This window comes from Mastomys coucha, unplaced genomic scaffold (genome assembly GCF_008632895.1).
Source record: "Mastomys coucha isolate ucsf_1 unplaced genomic scaffold, UCSF_Mcou_1 pScaffold3, whole genome shotgun sequence".
NCBI classification, from domain to species: Eukaryota; Metazoa; Chordata; class Mammalia; order Rodentia; family Muridae; genus Mastomys; species Mastomys coucha.
In genome coordinates this window covers 6,024,599-6,047,075 of record NW_022196909.1, presented here as the reverse complement: position 1 = coordinate 6,047,075, position 22,477 = coordinate 6,024,599, and the positions used below count along the sequence as shown (strand labels likewise).

The window sequence follows — 22,477 nt, the reverse complement described above, 5'->3', positions numbered from 1 at the left end:
CAGTTTGGACAGCATTCTGTCTGGAGCTGAGGCAAGGGCAGTTTTGACCTGGTACCTAGTCTGCCACATTTGAAGCAAGCTCCATATGGAGCTTTACTGCTCATCATCTTCTATGAGTTAGAATGGGAGTTCTGCCAGGAGCAGATCTGTCTCACTGACCCCCAAAAAGCCCTTTACTTATAAAACATCTTACAATGCCATATTCTGTAGATCTCTGAGGTTTTTGAAGACTATCTATCTATCTATCTTTCTGTCTTCTTTGCTGTCTGGTGGTACACACATGTGGAGGTTGGGGCCTGAGGTTTTTGAAGACTACCTACCTACCTATCTATCTATCTATCTATCTATCTATCTATCTATCTATCTATCATCTATCTATCTTTCTGTCTTCTTTGCTGTCTGGTGGAGCACACATATGGAGGTCAGGGCCAACTCTCAAGAGTCGTCTGTCTCCCTCCACCATAGGTTCTGGGGACCAAACTCAGGTCATCAGGCTTACAAGGTGAATGCTTTCACACAAATGCTTGAGCCATCCTGACAGCTCCTAAGGTTTCACATAGCCCAGGTTGGCCTCCGACTCCCTATGTAGCCAACAATGATGGTCTTGTATTCCTGATCTCTCTCTTCTCCTCCGAGTGCTAAGGTTATAGGATTATACTGCCAAAGCTAAGAAGGAGATGGCTGGCTTCAGTAAAAGAAAATCCAATAAAAACTGGCTTTCAGCTGGGAATGGAGGTTGTAACGTCAGCATCAGGAGGCTGACGAAGGATTGCCATGAGTTTGGCACCAGCCTGGGCTACAAAATGAGACCCCTTTCTTCCTTCCTTCCTTTCTTCCTTCCTCCCTTCCTCTCTTCCTTCCTCCCTTCCTTTCTTTTTCTTTTCTTTTCTTTCTTTCTCTTTAAGATCTCGGGTGTTTTGGTTTGTTTTCCTTTCTTTTTCCTTTCCATTTTTAAAAGCTCTGTTTTGGTTTCCCTACCACCCCCACCCCCAGGTGATGTAACTCAGCAAAAACTCACATTTATGGCCCTTTCCAGTTCCTTACACCCCTGCCAGGTACCCGGAAGTATCTGCAGGAATTGGGGTTAGTGTGTGTAGCTGAGACCCCAGCCAACGAGTTAAGTATTTTTCAGTCGTAGGTACAGAACCCAGGCCCCTGAGCATGGTGGGCGCGCACTCAAGCACTGAGCTATAGCCCAGTCCAGCTTTCGCTCACGAGCTACTGTTTCATTATCCATCCACAGCAGGGATTGGCTGACCACTCTTGGGCAAGTTGTTATGTACTCTGTAAGCCATAATCTTCTTGGCTGCACAGGGCTGACGTGGATTCTGTCAGGAGGGTTGAGATGCTGTGTGTGAAAGCTGACCTATGAGGTTCATCCGGTACTGGTAGCGTGAATGTGGTGAATGGCGGATTTAGAAGCTCAGATGTTGATGGACAGGGCAGAGAGTTTGGGAAGTCGTGTAAGGTGGGGCCTGACTGTGGCTACTTTGCTCCCAGATAACTTGAAGGAGAGACTCTAGTTTCCCCCCTTGCAGAAGAGAGTGTTCGATCCTTCGGAGCTAGAATTACTGGTAGGTTGTGAACTACCCAATGCGGGTTCTGGAAACCAAACTCAAGTCCCCTGAAAATTCTGAGCCATTCTCCAGCCCCCAGAGCCTGTGGACTAGGCTATTCTGAAGCTGCGCTTTCAGCTTTCTCTCCCTCAGGGTTATGTACCAGTGTGTTCATCTGTGTGCGCTTAGATGGGAGAGATACTGAACGAGCATCCAGGAAAGCATCCGGTCTTCCAGGCAACCACATTCCCTTCCCCCAAGAAGCCGAGTCCCTGACTCCTGAAAGGCCTATTTCTGCCGAACGGTCTTCTCAGGGGCTGTGCAAGATGGGTGCGGGTGTAGGCACCACGTGCACAGTCCAAAGTGTAACCTCCCAAGGTCCTGCCTCAGGACTGGCTGTGGGGGAGGAGACACTGGGAGCAATCTTCTGGTCAGAAGGAACAGGGGGTCAGAGCTCCAGGGACCCTGCCAAAAAGCCGGACCGCACCAAAAGCCCTTTGTCTGGAGCCACCAAGCTGGAGTTGGAAATGGAGCCCCGTGGGTCGGGGGCCACAGCTGTTGAGCAGCGCCTCCTCCGGGCTGAGACCCCAGAGAAGAATGGTCTGGCCATGGCGGGTGGCCAAGTGGAAAGAACACTGCGCTGGTTCACCACTGTGGTCCTGAATGCTGCTTTCCTGGGGATGGTGAGAGCTGAGGCTGTAACTGCCTGCACATTGTCTGGCCTTTGTGCAACATTATTGAAATGGCCTGGGCCCCGGGAGAATGGCTACAATTTTAATCAAATGTGAAATTGATGACCCTAATGTTTTCCAACTGCAGCAAACCTTACTTGGTTTCTGTATAAGTTACAGAGGGCTGTGCTGGTGTGTACCAATGGCCCTCACTGTCCCAAGGTGGTCCCAGGAAGACAGAAACATGCCTTCCTGGGAGGTCTTCCTTGGGCCTTGACCAGATCCAGCTAGCAACATAATTTCTCAGCTGAAAAGTAAGCCCCAAGTAGGAAGTGACTTTTCCCAGGTGGCAGGGTTGGTTAGGTTGGTAAAGCCAGGAAGATGTCTCTCTCTATGATAATCCTACTTAAATTGAACCTTCGGGTCCTTAAATGTTTTTCTTGGAAAGCAAAGCAATGCAGAGCAAGAAAGTGACTTTTCCTGACCACTTAGACTCCTTTTCAGTCCACTGTTTGTGATGAACTTCCTCGGTGCTTTGATTGTTGTGACCTTGGATTGATGAAAGCCTGTGGAGTGATTTCAGGTAACTAAGAATCTCAGGAAGGGAATCAGAGTTGGGTTTTGATGAAGGAAAGGTGGAAGATCCGAGAAATTGCTGCAGACTCTGGGTCAGTCCCTCTGTGGGCCAGGTCTTACTTACTGTAAGTGCTCTGGTCCCTAGTTCTGGATGGCCTCTGGTCCCTAGTCCTGGATGGCTTCTGCCTAGATAAGGGGCTTGCCTTGGGTTAGAGCAGGCAGCAGCACAATTCTTGAAATATAGATGAATTAGAAAGCACTTCTTAAGGGGCCCAAGGAACTGCCTTGGAAAGTCAGTGGTTAACCTTTTGGTCTTTGTTGCTCCTATTGAAAAGCCAAGGTTACATTTGTTGATTTTAAGTTTCTTTGCACAAAGAAATGAATCAGGAACTGGCCAGGGCCTGAGCCAGAGAAGGTTAAGAAAACTACCTGAAGTGTGGGTAGGCAGTACTTGGCTAGTCAGCAACTTGCCTAAGAATATAATATCCTTTATTAAGCTCCAGTTGGCTTCCTCGGGTCGGTTACAGTAACCTACACACAGAGGCAGCTGTAGGCTGATTTAACAGGCCCACTCTCCTTTTGGGCCAGCCTCTCAGTTTGAAGTGGACACCACCAGTACTCTCTGTGAAGGCAGCCATGGTCAGTTTGGTCCAGTTATAGAATTCATAATGGACAATAACAGATTGGTCAGGCAATTTTTTACACCTTCAGAGGATGAGCACACAGAGATGTCTGTGACTCAAGGGAGCCCAGCAGGTACAGGAGACACTCTATGGTGGCTATCAGGTAGCAAGTACTAAGAGCACACTCTCCTGCAGAGATCCAACCAGATCAAAATCAAACAAGCCAGCACCCACATAGAGAGATCAACAGGGCTAGGGTGCAAGGCTCCACGGCCTTTGTCTAGACCAGTGGCTCGCAACCTTCCCAGTTCCACATGTTAGAGTGACCCCTAACCACAAAATTATTCTTGTTGCTACTTCATAAGTGTAATTTAGCTACTGTTATGAATTTTAATGTAAATATCTGATATGCAAGATATCTGATATAGGACCCTTGTGAAAAAGGGTTATGACTCGTACATAGGTTGAGAACCGCTAGTCTAGGACATAATAGCAATTAAGACCACTAGCAGGCTGTAAAGTTGTCTGGTTTAAAGAGTTATTTATTTTTGTAGTTCTCCTGGCAACATAACCTAGGGGAACCTGGAGAGCCACTAACCACAAGTATTTGAAAGCTTTGTCATGGCTGGGCTTGCCCTGCCAACCCCTGATGCTCTCAGGCCTACCTGACCTCTGCTCCTATGAACCCCTGATGCTTGCAGGCCTACCTGACCGCTGCTCCTATGAACCCCTGATGCTTGCAGGCCTACCTCACCGCTGCTCCTATGAACCCCTGATGCTTGCAGGCCTACCTGACCACTGCTCTTATGAACCCCTGATGCTTGCAGGCCTACCTGACCGCTGCTCCTATGAACCCCTGATGCTTGCAGGCCTACCTGACCGCTGCTCCTATGAACCCCTGATGCTTGCAGGCCTACCTGACCACTGCTCTTATGAACCCATAGTGTGCTTCTCTCCCTGAGAAGTTTCCTTTCTCAGTGTTAGTGCTGTGGGAAACCACTCATCAGCACTCGCGTGTATAGGAACGTGCATGCGAACACGGGTACCTGGGAAGCCAGTAAGGAGATGCCCAACCTGGGTGCTGAGAATGGAGCTGAGGCCCTAGGAAAGATAGGTACAAGCCCTAAACCATTGAGCAATCTCTCCAGCCCCCAAAGAGGAGCTCTAAAGTGAAATTTTGTCCCAGTCAGCACGTGAATGTTCTCACGCTTCAGAGTGGCTCCGCATTTCGGAACCTGTGGGAATTTTTACCCGTTACACAATCAGAATTTTCCCCAGGTTACAGGTAGCTTTACATTCGCACCCCACTGTTGTGAAAGGAATTCACAGAAACTCTATCAGAAACCTTTTCAATGGAGACTAATGTTTTTATCAACATCAAAGGTGGGCATTCATTTTGAGTATTGATTCTCTGAATATGGAAGGTATACAAACTTCCAGAAATTACTATTCAGGTGTTGTCCCAAAAACAAGGGGCCTGGGCTGTGGCCTGCCCGCCTGGCCTGAGGCTCTCTCTCTCCCCTGGGTGGCAGGGGGCCTGGTGCTGAGGCCCAGGTCTCTCTCTCTCCCCCGGGGCTGGCCTGTTTGCTGCACGGCGCCTTAATTAAAAAGGACGCAAAGTATGAATGAGTTATTTTATTGTAGGAAGGATATGCTGGTTAAGTAGAGAGAAGGAAAGGAGAGGAAGGAGAGAAAGAGAGAGAAAAGAAGAAGGAGAGGGAGAAAGGCAGAGAAGAGAACAAAGAGCAGAGAGGAGAGACAGCAAGAGGGTAAGAGTTAGAGAGGAAGGGTAAGGGTGAGAGAGGAGAGGAGTAAGAGAAGAGAGTGAGGAGGGGGCAAACCACCTCTTTTATTGTATGGGGCGTGGCAAGCCTGGCTTGTGGTCAGATGACTGTGTGTAAGGCCCAGTTAGAATGCTGGGAGTTTGAGGCAGTGTCTGCCTGATAGAGCACACATCTCCTGCAGGGGCAGCTGTGAGGGGTCTGGGCTGAAATCTGAGCCATTGGTGTCAGGAGCAATTCACCAAATGCCTACCGTCCCTCGTGAGCAAATTACTTCGCTCAGTGGGTCTCTGGAGTTCCGAGGTGGCTCTGCTCTACTGGACTCCGGCTGGCAGAACTGCTCACTGCCCCACATTCAGGAGGCAGAAGTCTAGTTTCAATAAAGGCCCTTGAGGTGGGAAAGATCACCATCTAGTGGCAGCCAAGCAGACGCAGATTAAATTCATTCACCTCTAAGGAAACATACACCTATCCAGATCTGGTGGGACGCTTCCTAGGGATCATGCTGCAGGAGTATAGCATCTCACTTAATGGCATTGAGTTGGCTTAATGTGACACCACTCAAGTGTTCGGTTTCACCCATAGTAATCCCCAGGTCTTGGGCATACAATGCCTGGATGCGCGATCCACGTTTAATGACATGTATTTGGTCGTGATTAGTTAGTAATTGGACAGTCATTTCCAGTAAGTGTATCCCAAGCAGCAGTGACCTCCAGAACATCAAGGAGAGCTTCCCACTCTGCAGTTCTAGTCAACTTGCTATGCATGTGCAAGGGCTTTGGCAATAGCTTTGGTTTATGGCGTTACCCTGTGTTTTCCTGCAAGCAGAAGGAAGGAATTGTAGACCTGTGTGTGTGTGTGTGTGTGTGTGTGTGAGAGAGAGAGAGAGAGAGAGAGAGAGAGACAGAGACAGAGACAGAGAGACAGAGACAGAGAGAAGAGAGAGAAGAGAGAGGAGAGAGGAGAGACAGAGAGAAGAAAGAGAAGAGAGAGAGGGGGAGGGAGAGAGGGAGAGAGAGAGAGCACGCAGCTCAAACCCTCACAATGGCAGGGAAATCATCACCTATGTTCTTTGGGAAGCTGCCAGCCTTCAGGCAAGTCCTACTGAAAATGCACTTTGGATTAATGCACAGAAGCTTTATCTACTGAATCGTGTCACTGAATCGTGTCACCCACCGTTTAGGGGGCTGTGAGGACTCAGGGGTGCAGTGGTGGCAATTCAGAAGGGCTCAGTCTGTGCTCTCTAGTGGGAGTGGATCCGATTGCCACCCCCAGAAGTGCTTGTGACTGAGGCTATGCAGGCAATTCAGGAGCTGGGCTCCCTACTGCCTTTGTGTCTACTGTGCTTCCTTGCTTAGCTGTTATACAACCGGCATGATGAATAACTTGAGTGGCATTGTGGCCAGGAACCCTGCTGGGAAACACAACTTCTAATTTAACAGAAGCTACTGTTATAATGTCAGTCTTTCTGCATGGGGCACCCTCCAGTCACCTAGAACATGGGCACTCTGGGTGGAATGTGCACGAGATCCATCCATCTGCGTCCTATTGCCTTAACTAGAATGATGGATGGATGAGGATGCAAGCACCGGTTAGGAGCCCTCTGCGGTGAACGGACATATCTGCCAATGTTTTGTTACCATTTGCGTCTCCCCACCTTTACCACGGTGTATCTTAGAGTGCAGAGCTTTCAATGCTAGCTGCTCTGAGGACTGAGCAAGCATCAGGAGGTGTTCAAGCTCTCCATGTGGCCACACTTAGCAAGGGATTTACATCCTTTGAAGTTCAGGTCCTTAGTACCCCATACTAAATAGGTTCTGATAGGTAATTGGACTTGGGTCAATCCCTGGAGTTCTATCAAATTGCATAGCTTAGTAATTCCACCACTGGCTAACAGCATGAGAATCTGCCAGGTCACTTCCTTGGTACTTAATTCTTACTGTGCTTGATGCTGGGTTAAACATCAGCTTGATGTTTATGAGCCACTGGGTCTGGAAATTCCTACCCAGGCCAGGGGAACTTGATAGTCCTTTCCATGGTTGTCCTTTCAGACTAAACAATTAACTGCAAATGGCAAGACTTAAGATGACCGTGGTTAATGATCAGAGGAGAGTTCCGTACAGTTATTAGTGCATTTGGCAAGAAAAGTTGTTTGTGAATGTTGCATGCCAGTTTTATGAGGTGAGTCTTGACCATGCTGACCACAACTCCTGGGCTCAATCCATTTCCCTGCTCTGGCCTCTTGATTAGGTAGGACTACACGGGCGGCTGCTGGGCCTGACTCTTACATATAGGACTTAAAATAATAGAGGACTGGAGTGCAGATTGGCTGAACCCAGGGCTCCCTGGAAGGTCCTGTGCCAGCTGAGCTGCACCCGAGCTTTGTCATAGCTTCATCTATGCAGTTTTGTCCTGGGCCTTTCCTCTTCTCATTTTAGAACTGAGTTCATCTTCCTTAATAAAATAAAACATCTGCATATCATACAGGCAGTCTTTACCAAAGTGTATTTGTCATCCATGGATAGCTACATACCGGGAGTATTTTTTTTTTTTTTAGATTTATCTATTTATTTAATGTTTGTGAGTACACTGTAGCTGTCTTCAGACACACCAGAAGAAGGCATCGGATCCCACTACAGATGGTTGTGAGCCACCATGTGGTTGCTGGGAATTGAACTCAAGACCTCTGGAAGAGCAGTCAGTGCTCTTAACCACCGAGCCATCTCTCCAGTCCTGCCCCTCCCCTTTTATCTTATTTCTATTTGTTTAAGCTTCATGCATTACTTATAATTTGACATTTATTTGCCTTAATTTCCAGTGCACAGTAAGAAGGGAGTCAGTTGAAATATTATACAAATGAAATTCAGACTGGGAAATTTGTGACTTGTGCCTCCTCTAAATGCCTAGGCCTTTCCTTGGGGGTCATAACTACACGAGGAACTGTAGTAAAGGCTCAGAGCATTAGGAGGGTTGAGAGCTCAGAGCATTAGGAGGGTTGAGAGCTCAGAGCATTAGGACGGTTGAGAGCTCAGAGCATTAGGAGGGTTGAGAGCTCAGAGCATTAGGAGGGTTGAGAGCTCAGAGCATTAGGAGGGTTGAGAGCTCAGAGCATTAGGAGGGTTGAGAGCTCAGAGCATTAGGAGGGTTGAGAGCTCAGAGCATTAGGAGGGTTGAGAACCGCTGCTTCAAGAGTGCAAGGCATTGATTTTAAGGTGTTGGACTCTTTTCCATTGTACCTCACAAGTGAGCAAGTTTATCCAAGGGAAAGTCACCATTCTAGCTATTATGTAATTCAAAGATGTCTTAACAAAGTTAACTTATTCCTGTCCCACATGTACACAAATTCTGGGCCCTTAACTTCGTGACCATAAGAAAGTGTCCCAGACACCTTCGCCTTGAGGGATCCATTCCAAAAGGGCCCTCTGGTCGACAGCCCAGTGAGGCACCACAGAGGGCCCTACACAAATCCATAGAGCTCAAACCAAGAGGCAGCCTGCGGCTGCTGTCCAAGATCACTGGGCACAGGAGACTCTGGCTGGTTACATCTGTGTGCTCATTTGATGTCACGACCGTCCCTGGACGTCTCCTTAGCACTGCACATCTGATGACAAACATTTGGTAAAGTGTTATTTAAGGACTTAGAGAGGGAGGCTGGGACTTATGAGCACCTGCTGCTCCTGCAAGGGACTGGATTTGCTTCTCAGCCCCATATCATCTGGCTCCAGTGACTTCAGTTCCAGGATATCCCACACCCTCTTCTGGCCCCTGAGAACATGTAAGTGTGTGTACACACATTCAGCCACCCACACATATACATAAAGCAAATATTGTAAAAAGTTTTTTATTTGAACAAAGGAGGATTCGTAAGTCGAGCAGCTTCTGGAGTCAATGGAAGTAGACAACCCTACCCAAGAGCGGGGGCGAGGAAGATTTGTACACAGGAGGAGGAAGGGATATGCAGAAGTAGCCGTGATTGGTTCAGGATAAATCTTGCCTTGTTTGAACATAGGCTACAGATCGTGCAACCCATGCAACTGGCCATATGTTATGGAAATACACTCAGAAGGTTACAGTGTGTTGACAGGTTGTGGTAGAGGCATACTGAGGTAGCTGTAGACCAAATTTAGTTTGAACAATACATTGTCATTCTTTACCATTTTATTGTTAAAGTCATGCTCTACCTGGTGTGTCTAACCTATTTTTTTTTAAAGATTTATTTATTTATTATATGTAAGTACACTGTAGCTGTCTTCAGATGCACCAGAAGAGGGCATCAGATCTCATTTCGGGTGGTTGTGAGCCACCATGTGGTTGCTGGGATTTGAACTCATGACCTTCCGAAGAGCAGTCAGTGCTCTTCCCCGCTGAGCCATCTCACCAGCCCCATGTGTCTAACCTATTGCAAGGAAGGTTGACACTGATGTCACAGAAGGTGTGCTTCTGATGGCTGAAGGTTTCTTTGAAGGAAAGCATAGATTCAAGTCAGCTGAGTTGGCTTATCCCCTACGTGCTCTGTATGTGCAGAACCCCGTCTGCACCAGTGCACTGTAGCTGTCTTCAGCCACACCAGAGGAGGGTGACAGATCTCATTACAGATGGTTGTGAGCCACCATGTGGTTGCTGGAATTTTAACTCAGGACCTTCAGAAGAGCAGTCAGTGCTCTTACCCGGTGAGCCGTCTCGCCAGCCCAATATAAAAATTAGAACAATCTGATATTTAGAATTTTGATATGTAAACTATTATATTGGTACTTATATTTGTAAATACTATACTAACAACTTATTTTTCAAATGTAAGATTAATGTTGTATCTCATAAATTATTATTATTATTATGACTTGTGAGATGATTCAGCAGTTTAAGATGTAGGCCATCAGGCCTAATGGCCCTGAGTTTGATCCTCAGAAGCCACATGGTGGAAAGAGAACTGGCTCACACAAGTTGTCCCCTGATCTAGACATTTACACAATGGCATACACATGTTCACATACTAAATAAATGAGAAAAATAAGAATAATTATTAATTTATTGTGCTAGCCATTGACCTTGGACCTGTGCATGCTAGACAAGCAGTCTACCACTATTACACCCCCAGCTCCATATTAGCTTTTAATACAGAGCAGCCTTTTACGGTATTGTCAAATAGGAAACAATGCGAGATAAAGCCAGAGAATTAAAGAGCTTTTGAAAAGTTGAGAGGCCTGAAACGAAGAAAAGCGACAGGAGCTGCACGGTTGTGCAACTTCAGTATTACTAAATACTCCTTCCTTGCTGTGGGCCTTAAAGTCACCCTCTACCTTTTAACCGTACCCCACTATTTTTTTTAAACTATAAATTTAATTAGATAACTATTACTTTATAAGTAAGAGCTTTTGACTTTGTAAATCGCAGGGAGTGAGCGCTGCTGTGCTGGGACCCACATTTCCGGACCTGGCGAGGAACGTGAACCGGAGCGTCAGCAGCCTTTCCGACATCTTCGTGGGCCGTGCGCTCGGCTACTTGTGTGGCTCTGTGGTTGGTGGGGTGCTTTTCGACTGCATGAATCATTTTCTACTTTTGGGTAAGCTATCAGTGATTTTCATTCCTTTGTTTGTGTTACTAAGTTTGCAATTTGTCTCTAAATACGAAGTAGTCTATTTAGCCTGTAATTTGGCGTATTTAGCAGTAGCCCAGAGACGTGGACAATTGAAGTATCGCTATGCTTTGTTGTCTCCCACGACTGCCTTGCCAGAGTCTAATGTCCAGTGTCAGTGACAGGGAACCACTAGCCCTTCGGAAGGAGTGTTAGCAATCCCAAGTCTCGTCAGCCTTCACTCAGGCTCTATTCTAGACGTATAGTCCCCAGAGTTGTGCTTATCCGAGCGACGCACAGCAGGATTCCTAGAGCTGTAGTGGTAAGAAACTTCTGCTCTTGAAACCCGGATTGACCACGAAGGGGCGCAGAAAGTCGATGGCTACCGCAGGCTGCGGGTTTTCTCTGCTGCCTCACATCAGCATCGAGCCCAGGCTGCATTACCACATACTAGCAGCAGACACGAAAGCCTGTTGTTCCTGTTGAATGAATGAGTAAACCCTCTTATTTCCAAAGTGGACTGAGGGAATTCATATAAGGATTATATAAATGTAAGGTTTGGTTTGTGGAGAACCCTGTTACACAGCTGTTCCGCCACTGATCTGAATGCCAGCCCAGAAACAAAGCCTTGTACTCTCCTCCCAAGTCTAGGAACCAAATTATTAAAAGTTTTACTATAAACTGCTGGACTTATCCCTCCTTCTTCTGGCCTTTTTGTTATTCCATATATAAACATCCCTTTTAGGTCTTGGATTTGTTTGTTTGTTTTGCCCGTGTGTGTGTGTGTGTGTGTGTGTGTGTGTGTGTGTGTGTGTTCACACTCGCGCGTGCGAGTATGCATATGTGCTGTGTATTCATATTCACATGTGTGTGGGCTCATGTGTGTTCAGATATATGTGCATGGGCATGGAGGCCACAGGTATGTTCCTTGACTGATTTCTGCTTTATTGACTGAAGCAAGCTCTCTCACTGAGCCTACAGTTCACTGATTTGACTAATCTAGCCACCCAGCTTGCTCTCGGGAGCTTCTTAAACCCTGAGCTTACCCACCAAGACCACCCAGCCTTTAGGTGAGTGCCGGGGATTGGAATTCTGGTCCTCATACATGCATGGCTCATGTTCAGTCCCTGAGCCAGCCCTCTAACTATGCCCCCTCCACTTAGATTATCATTTGTTTGTTTGTTTGTTTTTTGAGACAGGGTTTCTCTGTATAGCCCTGGCTGTCCTGGAACTCACTCTGTAGACCAGACTGGCCTTGAAATTATTATTTTTAATTGTTAAGATACATTTAATTAATTATCGTGCACATCCCAGAGCCCTCATGTACAGATTGGAGGGCAACTTTCTCCTTCCACACGTGGGTTCCCAGGCTCTAACCCAGGTCATCAGGATTGCCAGCACTGAGCCATCTTACTGGGCCTTCTTGTGGTTCTGAAATGTAAAACATTTAAGTAAATAGTTTTTACCTCTTTTGTTATAAACCAATGCTTAATGGTATAATTTATAGTTCAATTCTGTCAGTGATGATATTATTTTATAGTACATAAAGATTATGGAAGGGCATGGCTACCTGTGGAAGGTACAGATCTCAGCTTCACAGGGTTACCCTCTTTTAATGTGATCCTGTTTGCATTTGGGGGCACTGCACGACTCCTGATCTTGACAGCTGACTTTCCACCGTTTTCTCAGGGCTGTCCAACCTGCTCACCACAGCCGGCCTTTACCTCACTCCTTTCTGTAAAACAGCTGCCTTACTGACTGCCATGATGTCTCTTACTGGTGTCTCATTTGGGGTCCTGGATACAGGTTAGTCAACCACTCAGGGTCATATCTGAGACTGGGGCATATGCTAGTGCTGGGAGGAGTGGATAAGGCACTAAACGTTCCCTGGGGCGGACTTGGAATGCCAGGGAACTAACTATGGATCTCGTCATGGAGCCATGGACTCAGAACCACATGGCTAGCAACTGCTCTTTGTGTAAATTAGAGCATCAGTTTTCTAAGTATCCCCCGATGATAAATGATCTTAGAGATTCTATCCTAGGAGAGATTATGGGTTGTTGCTGTCAGGTTCCGAAGAGGGAAAGCCGAGAGCCGGTGCTCTGTGCTGCTCTCTCTCTTTTGCGTTTATTTATGGTTGTTCTTTGCTTTCTCAAAACCCCCCTCTACAGTAAAAATTCTACATGTGTGATGATGTCTTTGAAACCTACAGGGGTGGGGGATGTGACTCTGGAAGATCCAAGAACTCACCGGCCATCTAGACTAGCCAAATGGCAAGCTTTCAGATCAGTGAAAGATACTGTCTCATGGTCCAGAAGGCAGGGGATGATAGAAGACCCTGGGCGTCATCCTCTGGCACCCGCATGTGCACACAAGTCTGAGCGTGTCCACACACTCATTTACTCTGCCCCCCCCCAAGCCTATTAAATGACATATGAGGTACTGGTGTACTTCCAAATTCCAACCTTCTATCCTTTCTGTCTCTGTCTAATGTCTTACAGATGTGGAAATATTTCATGCTTTGTTTGGTTGCAAATTCAGAGTGGAATGAATTTTTAAAATCAATCATTTTAAAAGTGAGATAGCCATGGGCTTGAAGTTTTTAGACTTCTCTTCTTGTAGGTCCTCTGGTAGAGTTAAGGGCAGAGTCTGAGATACATATTATTTCCTGTAATAGGCGCACCAGGGCCAGGATTCTGAATGGGTAGGTTGCATCTGTTTTAAGCATAAATAAATAGTATTTTTATTATTGCAAGTACAAAAAGAGTTGATAATGTGTCTGGAGTTTATGTATACATATGTATATTATTGTCTTAATTAGGGTTTTACTGCTGTGCACAGACACCATGACCAAGGCAACTCTGATAAGGACGACATTTAATTGGGGCTGGCTTACAGGTTTCAGTCCATTATCATCAAGGTGGGAACATAGTGGCATCCAGGCAGGCATGGTACAGGAGGGGCTGAGAGTTCTCCATCTTCTTCTGAAGACTGCTAGCAGAATACTGGCTTCCAGGCAGCTAGATGAGGGTCTTAAAACCCATACCCACAGTGACACACCTACTTCAATAGTGCTACTCCCTGGGATGAGCTTATACAAACCATCACAATCACATAATATATATAAACAAATAAGTGTATCAAATAAAATTCCCCAGGGGATTGTCAGCATATTTTTGTAAAAAGCCTTTGCTAATGTGCCTGGTTGGGCGTCATGTGTAAGTATGAGACGGTGTGTGTAGAGATCTTACATCACAGAGTTGAATCATGTGCAGTCTTTGATAATTTAGAGCATTTGTCATGTATTAGGTAAATTACTATATTTAACTTAAATCATTTCCTTTGTTGGTAGGTGGGAATGTCCTCATCTTGGATCTCTGGGGGGACAAAGGAGCCCCACATATGCAGGCCTTGCACTTCAGTTTCGCCTTGGGTGCCTTTCTGGCTCCCCTGCTGGCTAAGTTGGCCTGGGGTACCACAGGATCTGCTCAGAACTACACAGAGCCCCAGTTTGACCATTCAGCCTTGAACCACTCCTTTGAAGCCACCTCAGACTCTGTGCTTGCGGTACCCGATGACAAGAATCTGCTGTGGTCGTATGCTTCCACTGGCACCTATGTTTTGGTAGTTTCTCTCTTTCTGTTTGCTCCATTCTTTAAGAAAAGCTCAAAGCAGAAAAAATCTACAGCATCTGCTCAGGGAGCTCAGAGGGCTAAATATCACAGGGCCCTGCTATGCCTCCTCTTCCTCTTCTTCTTCTTCTATGTGGGAGCCGAGGTGACCTACGGCTCTTTTGTATTCTCCTTCGCCACCACCCATGTTGGCATGGAAGAGAGCGAGGCAGCTGGTTTGAACTCCATCTTCTGGGGGACCTTTGCAGCCTGCAGGGGACTGGCCATCTTCTTCGCGACACTCTTACAGCCTGGAACCATGATTGTGTTGTGTAACATTGGCAGCCTGGCCTCATCTTTCTTTCTGGTGCTTTTTGACAAGAGCCCTCTTTGTCTCTGGATCGCGACTTCTGTGTATGGAGCCTCAATGGCAGCCACGTTTCCCAGCGGCATCTCCTGGGTTGAGCAGTACACCAGCATAAGTGGGAAATCCGCCGCATTTATTTTGGTTGGTGCTGCCCTGGGACTAATGGCGACTCCTGCACTATCTGGAATTCTTCAAGGACACTATCCAGATCTCCCAGTAATTCTGTACACTTGTCTGTGCTCAGCAGTATTGACAACTGCTTTATTCCCTGTGATGTATAAAGTAGCCACCTTACCTCTGGATCAAAAGCAGGAGAAAAACATCAGCAGTGAGGGCCAGACTATTTTACTTTCTAGCCCAAGGCTAATCAAGGAAGCTAAATGAAAGTGGAAGGTGGAAAGGTGTGTGTGTGTGTGTGTGTGTGTGTGTGTGTGTGTATGCACATGCATGCAATGGATTTTGCAGTGGTTAAAATGAAGAATGAGACATTCTCTAACAGAAATACAAAGAAATGCTTTTCTAAAACCCATAGCAAAGGTCTCCAAGCTACTCTCCTGAGATACTGTGCATCTGCGCCCTCTCCAGCTGACGGACGGTGAGCATGCAGTCCTGAGAAACCAGGTCTCCCGAGACTCCTTCCACTGCCCTTATTAAAGCTATCTCTCCAACCCATGATTCTAGAAAAATATTTCTAAAATAAAGTCCATGACTTCTATAGTTCCTGTAAGACAGCTCTGAGAAACTAATGTAATTGCCAGCCCATCTTCATTTCCATGAAGTGAAGCACAAAACAGAAGTAGCTTTAAGAATGTGCTCTTGGACTGGAGAGATGGCTCAGTAGCTGAGAGCACCAACTGCTCTTCCAAAGGTCCTGAGTTCAATTCCCAGCAACCACATGGTGGCTCACAACCATCTGTAATGAGATCTGGTGTGTCTGAAGACAGCTACAGTGTACATTAAATAAATAAATAATAAATCTTTAAAAAAAAGAGAATATGTTCCTATTGTGAACATGGACCCATCTAATATATTTAATAACATACTCCAGTTCTAATTTTCTGAGAAGTGATTTTAAGGCCCTGTTTCATCAATTCTAACCATAAAATTGTGATACTCCTTACAATAAATGATTGTTCAACATTGCAGGAAGGCTAATCAACAGTTCCCTCCATCATCATATATAAAACGTTGAATCTCATGATTTGATCCAAGACAATGTCACTATTTACTGTATTAAGATTATAAAGACACCTGGTTCAACATTATTTTTCTATTTTCTTTGGCATGTATCCATTTACATAACCCTGGGTTTCGTAAGAGCTGCGGAGCTGGAGACAAGACAGTGCCTCCTCAGGCTCTGAGACATGACAGTGCCTCCTCAGGCCCGGAGACATGACAGTGCCTCCTCAGGCCCATGGCTTGCTCACCTGGGGAACAAGAATTCCCTACAGGGCCACCACCACTCAAACCACCCAGCCCTAGAAAGTAGGAGTTTTTGGCCACTTTGAAACTTGTTAAATGTGGACTCTGCCTTCAGCGTCTACTTTAAGAGCTTGGAACATGGAGCTCAGAGGGAGAAATGTGTTGTTAAGAACATGGGATAAACTAGGAATTCACACTAAAAAAATCTACTGGATTCCACAAACCAAAGTATGAACAGCTTTCTTTTTTTAAAAAAAGATTTATTTATTTACTTATTTATTTTATGTATATGAGTACACTGTAGCTGTACTGATGGTTGTGAGCCATCATGTGGGTTGCTGCTTGCTCCGGTCAGCCCTACAGCTCTGGTCAGTACTTAGATATAATAATAAATAAATCTTTAGCCCTCCGGTCACTCCGGCCTAAAGATTTATTCATTTTTATATCTAAGTACACTGTATCCGTCTTCAGACACACCAGAAGAGGGCATCAGATCTCATTACAGATGGTTGTGAGCCACCATGTGGTTGCTGGGATTTGAACTCAGAACCTCTGGAAGAGCAGTCAATGCTCTTACCCACTGAGCCATCACTCCAACCCAGCTTTCTATAACAAATACTTGGGATGATCAGCTTATAAACAGGAAAGGGTTATTTAGGATCATCATTTTGGAGAATCTGGTCCATGATTGCTTGGCCCCACAGATTTGGAGCTTGTGGTAAGGGTACAAATTGAGATAAAAAATCACTCATTTTACACTCAGGATGCAGCAGGGGAGAAGAGGCCAGACTCCCTGATTGCTTTAAGAGATGAATGCACAGTGCCTAACGGTTTCCCACAAGGCACCACTGCTTGCAGTTCCACAACTTCCCATGCCTGACTCTCACCATGCATCTAATCATTGGGATGTGGTGACATTTGAAATTCAGATTATGGTATTCTTCCCTGTTTCTCAAAGAGCATATCCATTTTACAGTACGAGATAGTCACACTGAAGACTTCCTAACACCTTCTGCACAGAGAGCCTGATGGTATGACCACTCACTATCCAGTATGAGACTTCCACTGTACAAATGGTTGTTCACCACAAAGCACATGCTGTCCCCTGAAACCAGCTCCAGAGTGGTTTATCTCAGAACCCTTTGCCAAGCCACGGGCCTTGCTGTCTTGTCACAGGACAACCCTTTAACAACAGCATTGCTCCAGTGTCAGGCCAGCATGTCTGCTGCCATGCTCACTGATGATGGCCATGGAGCTCTCTATTCTGTACGTGGCCCTGGTCATGGTGTCTTCTCAAAGCGATAGAAGAGTAACTGCGATGAGTCTCCTTTATCTTCCACACAAATTTTAGGAAATCAATCTGGCAAATTCTGTAAAAGTTTTTGCTAGGATGTTGTTCTGCTTAGATGTTCTAGTATTGTTCAAAATTCCAAGTCCAACAGGCTCTACCTCTGGGAACCAAACCTTCATGAATGTTCAAGTCAAACTCATAATCACCAGCTCCAAAATTCCATGTCTATCTCACTTTCTTGAACTTACATACTCAAAATGGCATCCAGTCTGTCTCCAAGGCTCTTCATGGTGTCAAGGATCCCAGTTCCCAGCTTGGCTCAAAAGGCCAAGCCCCAGAGTGGGTCCTCAATGTGTTCCACCGATGGGCATGGCTGCTTGGGAGGTAAACTGAGGGAAGCTTCTGCTGGACTTCAGGGGAGCACCAAGACACCTCTTAGGGGTGGGAAAGTGCTGTCTGAGATGTGATGGGGATCCATGGACCACAAGGAGTCAGGGACCAGGCACTCCCAAACTCTTGGACATCCAGGTGAAGCTGAGTCTCGAGGGGTTGAGAACAGAGTCAGGGCCACAGGCTGAGGATGGCAATTAGGCCAGGGCAGGGAGTGTGGGGTGCGGAATGGGAGCTCTGGCTTTGCTCATCGCTGAAGGTCCTTGGCTTGGTTGTGGCTGTAACTAGAAAGACGGAAGGGCCTTCTGCGGGAGGTTTAGGCTGAAGCTCGGTAGTTGAAGACCCTCTCCATGTTCCCCATGGTGGTCCTTGATGAAAGAGACAGTCCATGGTTCTAAACATTCTCATGGAAAATGGACACACACCGAATCAACTTCTCAGGGTGGACCCGAGATTAAATACCTATTGCAGGGAGGAATGTCTGGAAAGGGAAACTCATTGGCTAAACCCATAGGGCCTCTAGGTACCTCGTTAGCATGGAGAACTCTGTTCTGGGTCTATATGACCACAGGTCATATATGTGGGGAGTGTGGCACGTGCTCCAGGCCAGGAATCTAACAGGGAGTGGGGAGTCGCCTAAGTCTCAGGGGTGTGTCCACCAAGTCTCTGCATTATAAGATTCCTGTCATGGTTTACCATCCCACACAAAATCCTCTCTGAGTCTCAAGCAAATTCTTAGCTTTGAACTCTCGTAGAAAGAAATGGAGGGCTGGAGAAACTGTTTATGGATAAAGCACTTGTATGAGGCCCTGGGAGCCATTCTCAGCCACACTCACGCAAATCTAAAGGAAAATTTCTTGGCTCAATGATGAAACATGCAAAGAGTAAACGCTCCATTTAATAAGGAAGAGTGAGGAAATAGGAAGGAGAAATTGGACCAAATTAAGACCTAAGCAGACAAGACATTATAATCTATAGCTTCAAGTCCAGCACATAGGGAAGAGACTGGTGTGACTTAGTGTTGGCCTCGCTTATTGTAAAATGTATGGCCACATGTATGCATAAATTTTTCCAACCTATTTTATTAAGCATTCAATCTCCCTTATAGCCCACTACCCACCAGAGGTAGTGGAAAAGAAAAGTTACTAGGACAGGGTAGAATTAAACCTGTTTAGAAATAGTTTCTTTCGCCAGGTGGTGGTGGTGCACGCCTTTAATCCCAGCACTTGGGAGGCAGAGGCAGGCGGATTTCTGAGTTCGAGGCCAGCCTGGTCTACAGAGTGAGTTCCAGGACAGCCAGGGCTACACAGAGAAACCCTGTCTCAAAAACAAACAAACAAACAAAAACAAAAGAAATAGTTCTTTGGGGGGTGAGTCCAATCTTTGTTGTCAGGATACAAGCAGTTCAGTCCAGTAGCAAACACCACACATGAACCAGCAGCTGCAATCCGATTCACTTGGCAGTCAGCACACATGAACCAGCAAGGGCAGTTTAATCCTGAAGAAACTGCAAGACTTGCTAACTGGCCTGAGGCCACAGAGGCAGCAAGAAGCCACAGGAACCTCATCAGAAGTTCTTTGGCAAGTTTCTCTCTACGGCGTCACAAGTGGAGCTCAGCAATGCAAGGTAAGGTGAACCAATACATGAATGTTGTTAAAGAATAGCGAGGTGGAGCAAAGCAAATCAATGCTCCAGCTCCCACTGACTGTGGGGGCAGGAGACAGTACTCCAGTCACAGCCACATCCTGGATCACTTGTTCTGCCCCAGAGTGCCACTGATGAAACTAAGCTTTCAACATTAAGGTATCTGAGAGACATAAAGATCGAAACTGTGGTAACCATATGAGATCACAGGCACTGTGAACAGTTGGGAGGGTATGCCCATATTGAAAGGAACAGAGTGGGGCTGGTGAGATGGCTCAGCGGGGAAGAGCACTGACTGCTCTTCCGAAGGTCCTGAGTTCAGATCCCAGCAACCACATGATGGTTCACAACCACCCGTAATAAGATCTGACGCCCTCTTCTGGTGCATCTGAAGACAGCTACAGTGAATTACACCGGAGCAAGCAGGCCGGAGCGAGTGGGGCCAGCAGAGGTCCTGAGTTCAATTCCCAGTAGCCACACACATGATGGCTCAAGGCCATCTGTACAGCTACAGTGTACTCATACACATAAAATAAATCTTAAAAAAAAAAAAAAAAAAAAAGGAACAGAGTGGGTATGGAACCAGGGACATGGCTTGGTGGGTGAAAGTGCTGCCTGTCTGTGAATGTCTTGTTATATGGTTGAGGGACACATTTGATTTACGTAGTTCTAAAAATACTCAACACAGTGCTCATGAAATTAATGTAGTTAAACCTCTGAGGAAGATTAGAGCAAGAGATTATGATACTAAAGCTGGGATTTGTTCAAAGGATTGAGGCAGATCCAGGGTTATGGCTTCCACAGCTGAGGAGAGGCAGATCCAGGGTTATGGCTTCCACAGCTGAGGAGAGGCAGATCCAGGGTTATGGCTTCCACAGCTGAGGAGGTTCGCTGCTCTCTGCCCTGTCTCATCACTTGCAGAAAACTCTAACCTAGGAAGATGCACTCTCCTGAATATGTACATCCTTTGAGCTTTTAACTTGTTGAAGTATTACTTAGAGAAAAAAATGAGCAAGAAATGTCCCTGCTTGTTGAATAAGAAGAGAGAGAAAGGAAGAAAGAAAGGAAGAAAGAAAGAAAGAAAGAAAGAAAGAGAGAAAGAGGAAGGAAGGAAGGAAAGAAGAAAGAAAGAAAGAAAGAGAGAAAGAGGAAGGAAGGATGGAAGGGAGGAAGGAAGAATACGACCACTTCTAGGTATGGTGGAGGAGAAGGTTTATTGCAGATGAAAGGGAAAGCATGGCTGGAGCAGAGACGTTGGGTAGAGTCCAGAGTGGATATGACCAGACTGAGCTAGGCCATGTGAGAAGGGAGGTCAGGGAAGAGAGAGAGGAGAGGAGCTGCTGACAAAAAGAGGAGGACTGGGCCAAAAGACTGGAGTAGTCAAAATGGCCAAATCCTATAGGGAAGGGCTTTGGGAAGGACAGCTCATCCTCTGGACTGGAGAAGCAGAGGACAGGTGGCAGGGGTATGTTAGTCATATCCTGTAACAGGTGAGGCTGAGCCATGCTGGGAGAATCTGATGGCCAGGTCCGTTTTGATGTTTAATACACATCTCAGCTGTTTGTCCTAGATTTGAGATCTAACACTTGCCATGTAAATAACATTATTGAAGGAAAAAAAAAAATAGGCAGTTTCCAAGCTGCATTTCACATACTTTGCTGGAAAACCATCAAAGGCTTTGGTTTTGATGGTCGCCATACTCACAGAGGTCCCTGCGAGCCTTCTGGTGTGGACAAGAACAAAATCTAGATGAGGATCAGTTACATGACACTACTTTTCACCTTGGCATGTGACTTTTTCCCAAGCTGTGATATGAGAAGTGCTCAGTGACAAGAAACAGGACAAAGTGACATTCTGCTTCTGCTACATCCAGAATCCATAAGCTCCAAGAGAAAGGACTTAAGGTATAAGGTTTCAAACCCAGGGGGATAACTGTTGACATTTAATGAATCAAAGAGGACTTGGCCTCCAGGTTTTCTGAAACCCCTTAGTCCCTACCTATTACAAGGTATGGCTGGCACACCCAGCCCTCTACCCTGAACTCTGCAGCCCAGGGCCTGAGCTGTCAGTCCCTACCTATTACAAGGTATGGCTGGCATACCCAGCCCTCTACCCTGAACTCTCCAGCCCAGGGCCTGAGCTGCCCTTCCACAGAGGCTCTTCCCTATGTAATCCAGACATTTTGGCTACCACCCCCCTCTTTTGTTCCTTTGGCCTCTTGGCTGCTGCACCTGGTTCCCATCTCTTCCCTCTCCTTTCTTCTCTCCCCATATAGCCCAGCTCAGTCTGGCCATGTCCACTCTGGACTCTCCCAAATACCCCTGTCTCTAGCTGTGCTCTTCCACCTATCTGTAATAAATATTCTCCTCCATCATACGTAGTAGCAGTCATGTCCTTTTCATTTCTTTCTATTCCTTTTATCATTCAAAGAGAAAACAGAAATGTAGGCAAGTACATGTGTGGGCAGAGGCCTGCGTTGATGTCAATAAAGTAAAAAATGATCGAGGCAGAAATGTGGCATCAGCTTCAGACCTCTGCACACATGTGTTGCATACTGTATAAAGCGAGGACATCACCAATCCAAGGAATGGTGGAGGGGAAGGTTTCTATTGTAGATATGAGGGAGAATACAGCAGAAAGAGAAAGCAGTACACTGAACAAGGCCAGCAGAATGGATCGGGCCATGAGAAGAGAGAGAAAGGTGGCTGGGGAGAGCAAGAGAGGAAGAGAGGAAGACTAAGAGAGAGAGGCAAGGAGGTGGGAGGAAGCCTAGAGAACACATGGCTGAAGTGACAGGATTCTATAAGAATGAAAAGCTGGGGGAAGGGAGAAATTTAGGGTAGGGTGGAGGGAGAAGAGCCACAGTACAGCCATAGCTAAGTGGGCCGGGAGGCCAGCATTCTCTTTGGTGTGCTAATAGTCAATCATTTGTCCTCAATTTCTTTTGGACTTGACACATACTTTTTTTTTTT

At 46.2% G+C, this 22,477-nt stretch overlaps 1 protein-coding gene across 3 annotated transcripts in view; it reads left to right on the top strand.

Annotated features, from left to right (window-relative positions):
* The first annotated feature begins 1,968 nt into the window (after positions 1–1,968).
* Positions 1,969–22,477, top strand: part of LOC116074515 (sodium-dependent glucose transporter 1) — a 24,813-nt gene continuing 4,304 nt past the window's right edge. The window contains exons 1-4 of one of the 3 annotated variants that reach the window (XM_031347098.1): positions 1,969–2,239; positions 10,599–10,767; positions 12,469–12,585; positions 15,290–15,442. In XM_031347098.1, coding sequence (XP_031202958.1) covers positions 2,084–2,239; positions 10,599–10,767; positions 12,469–12,585; positions 15,290–15,315 — 468 coding nt within the window. In that variant the 5' untranslated portion in view covers positions 1,969–2,083 and the 3' untranslated portion in view covers positions 15,316–15,442. Of the gene's footprint in view, positions 2,240–10,598; positions 10,768–12,468; positions 12,586–14,131; positions 15,142–15,289; positions 15,443–22,477 lie in introns of those variants that run through there. The other 2 variants (XM_031347096.1, XM_031347097.1) reach the window with 2 other exon arrangements.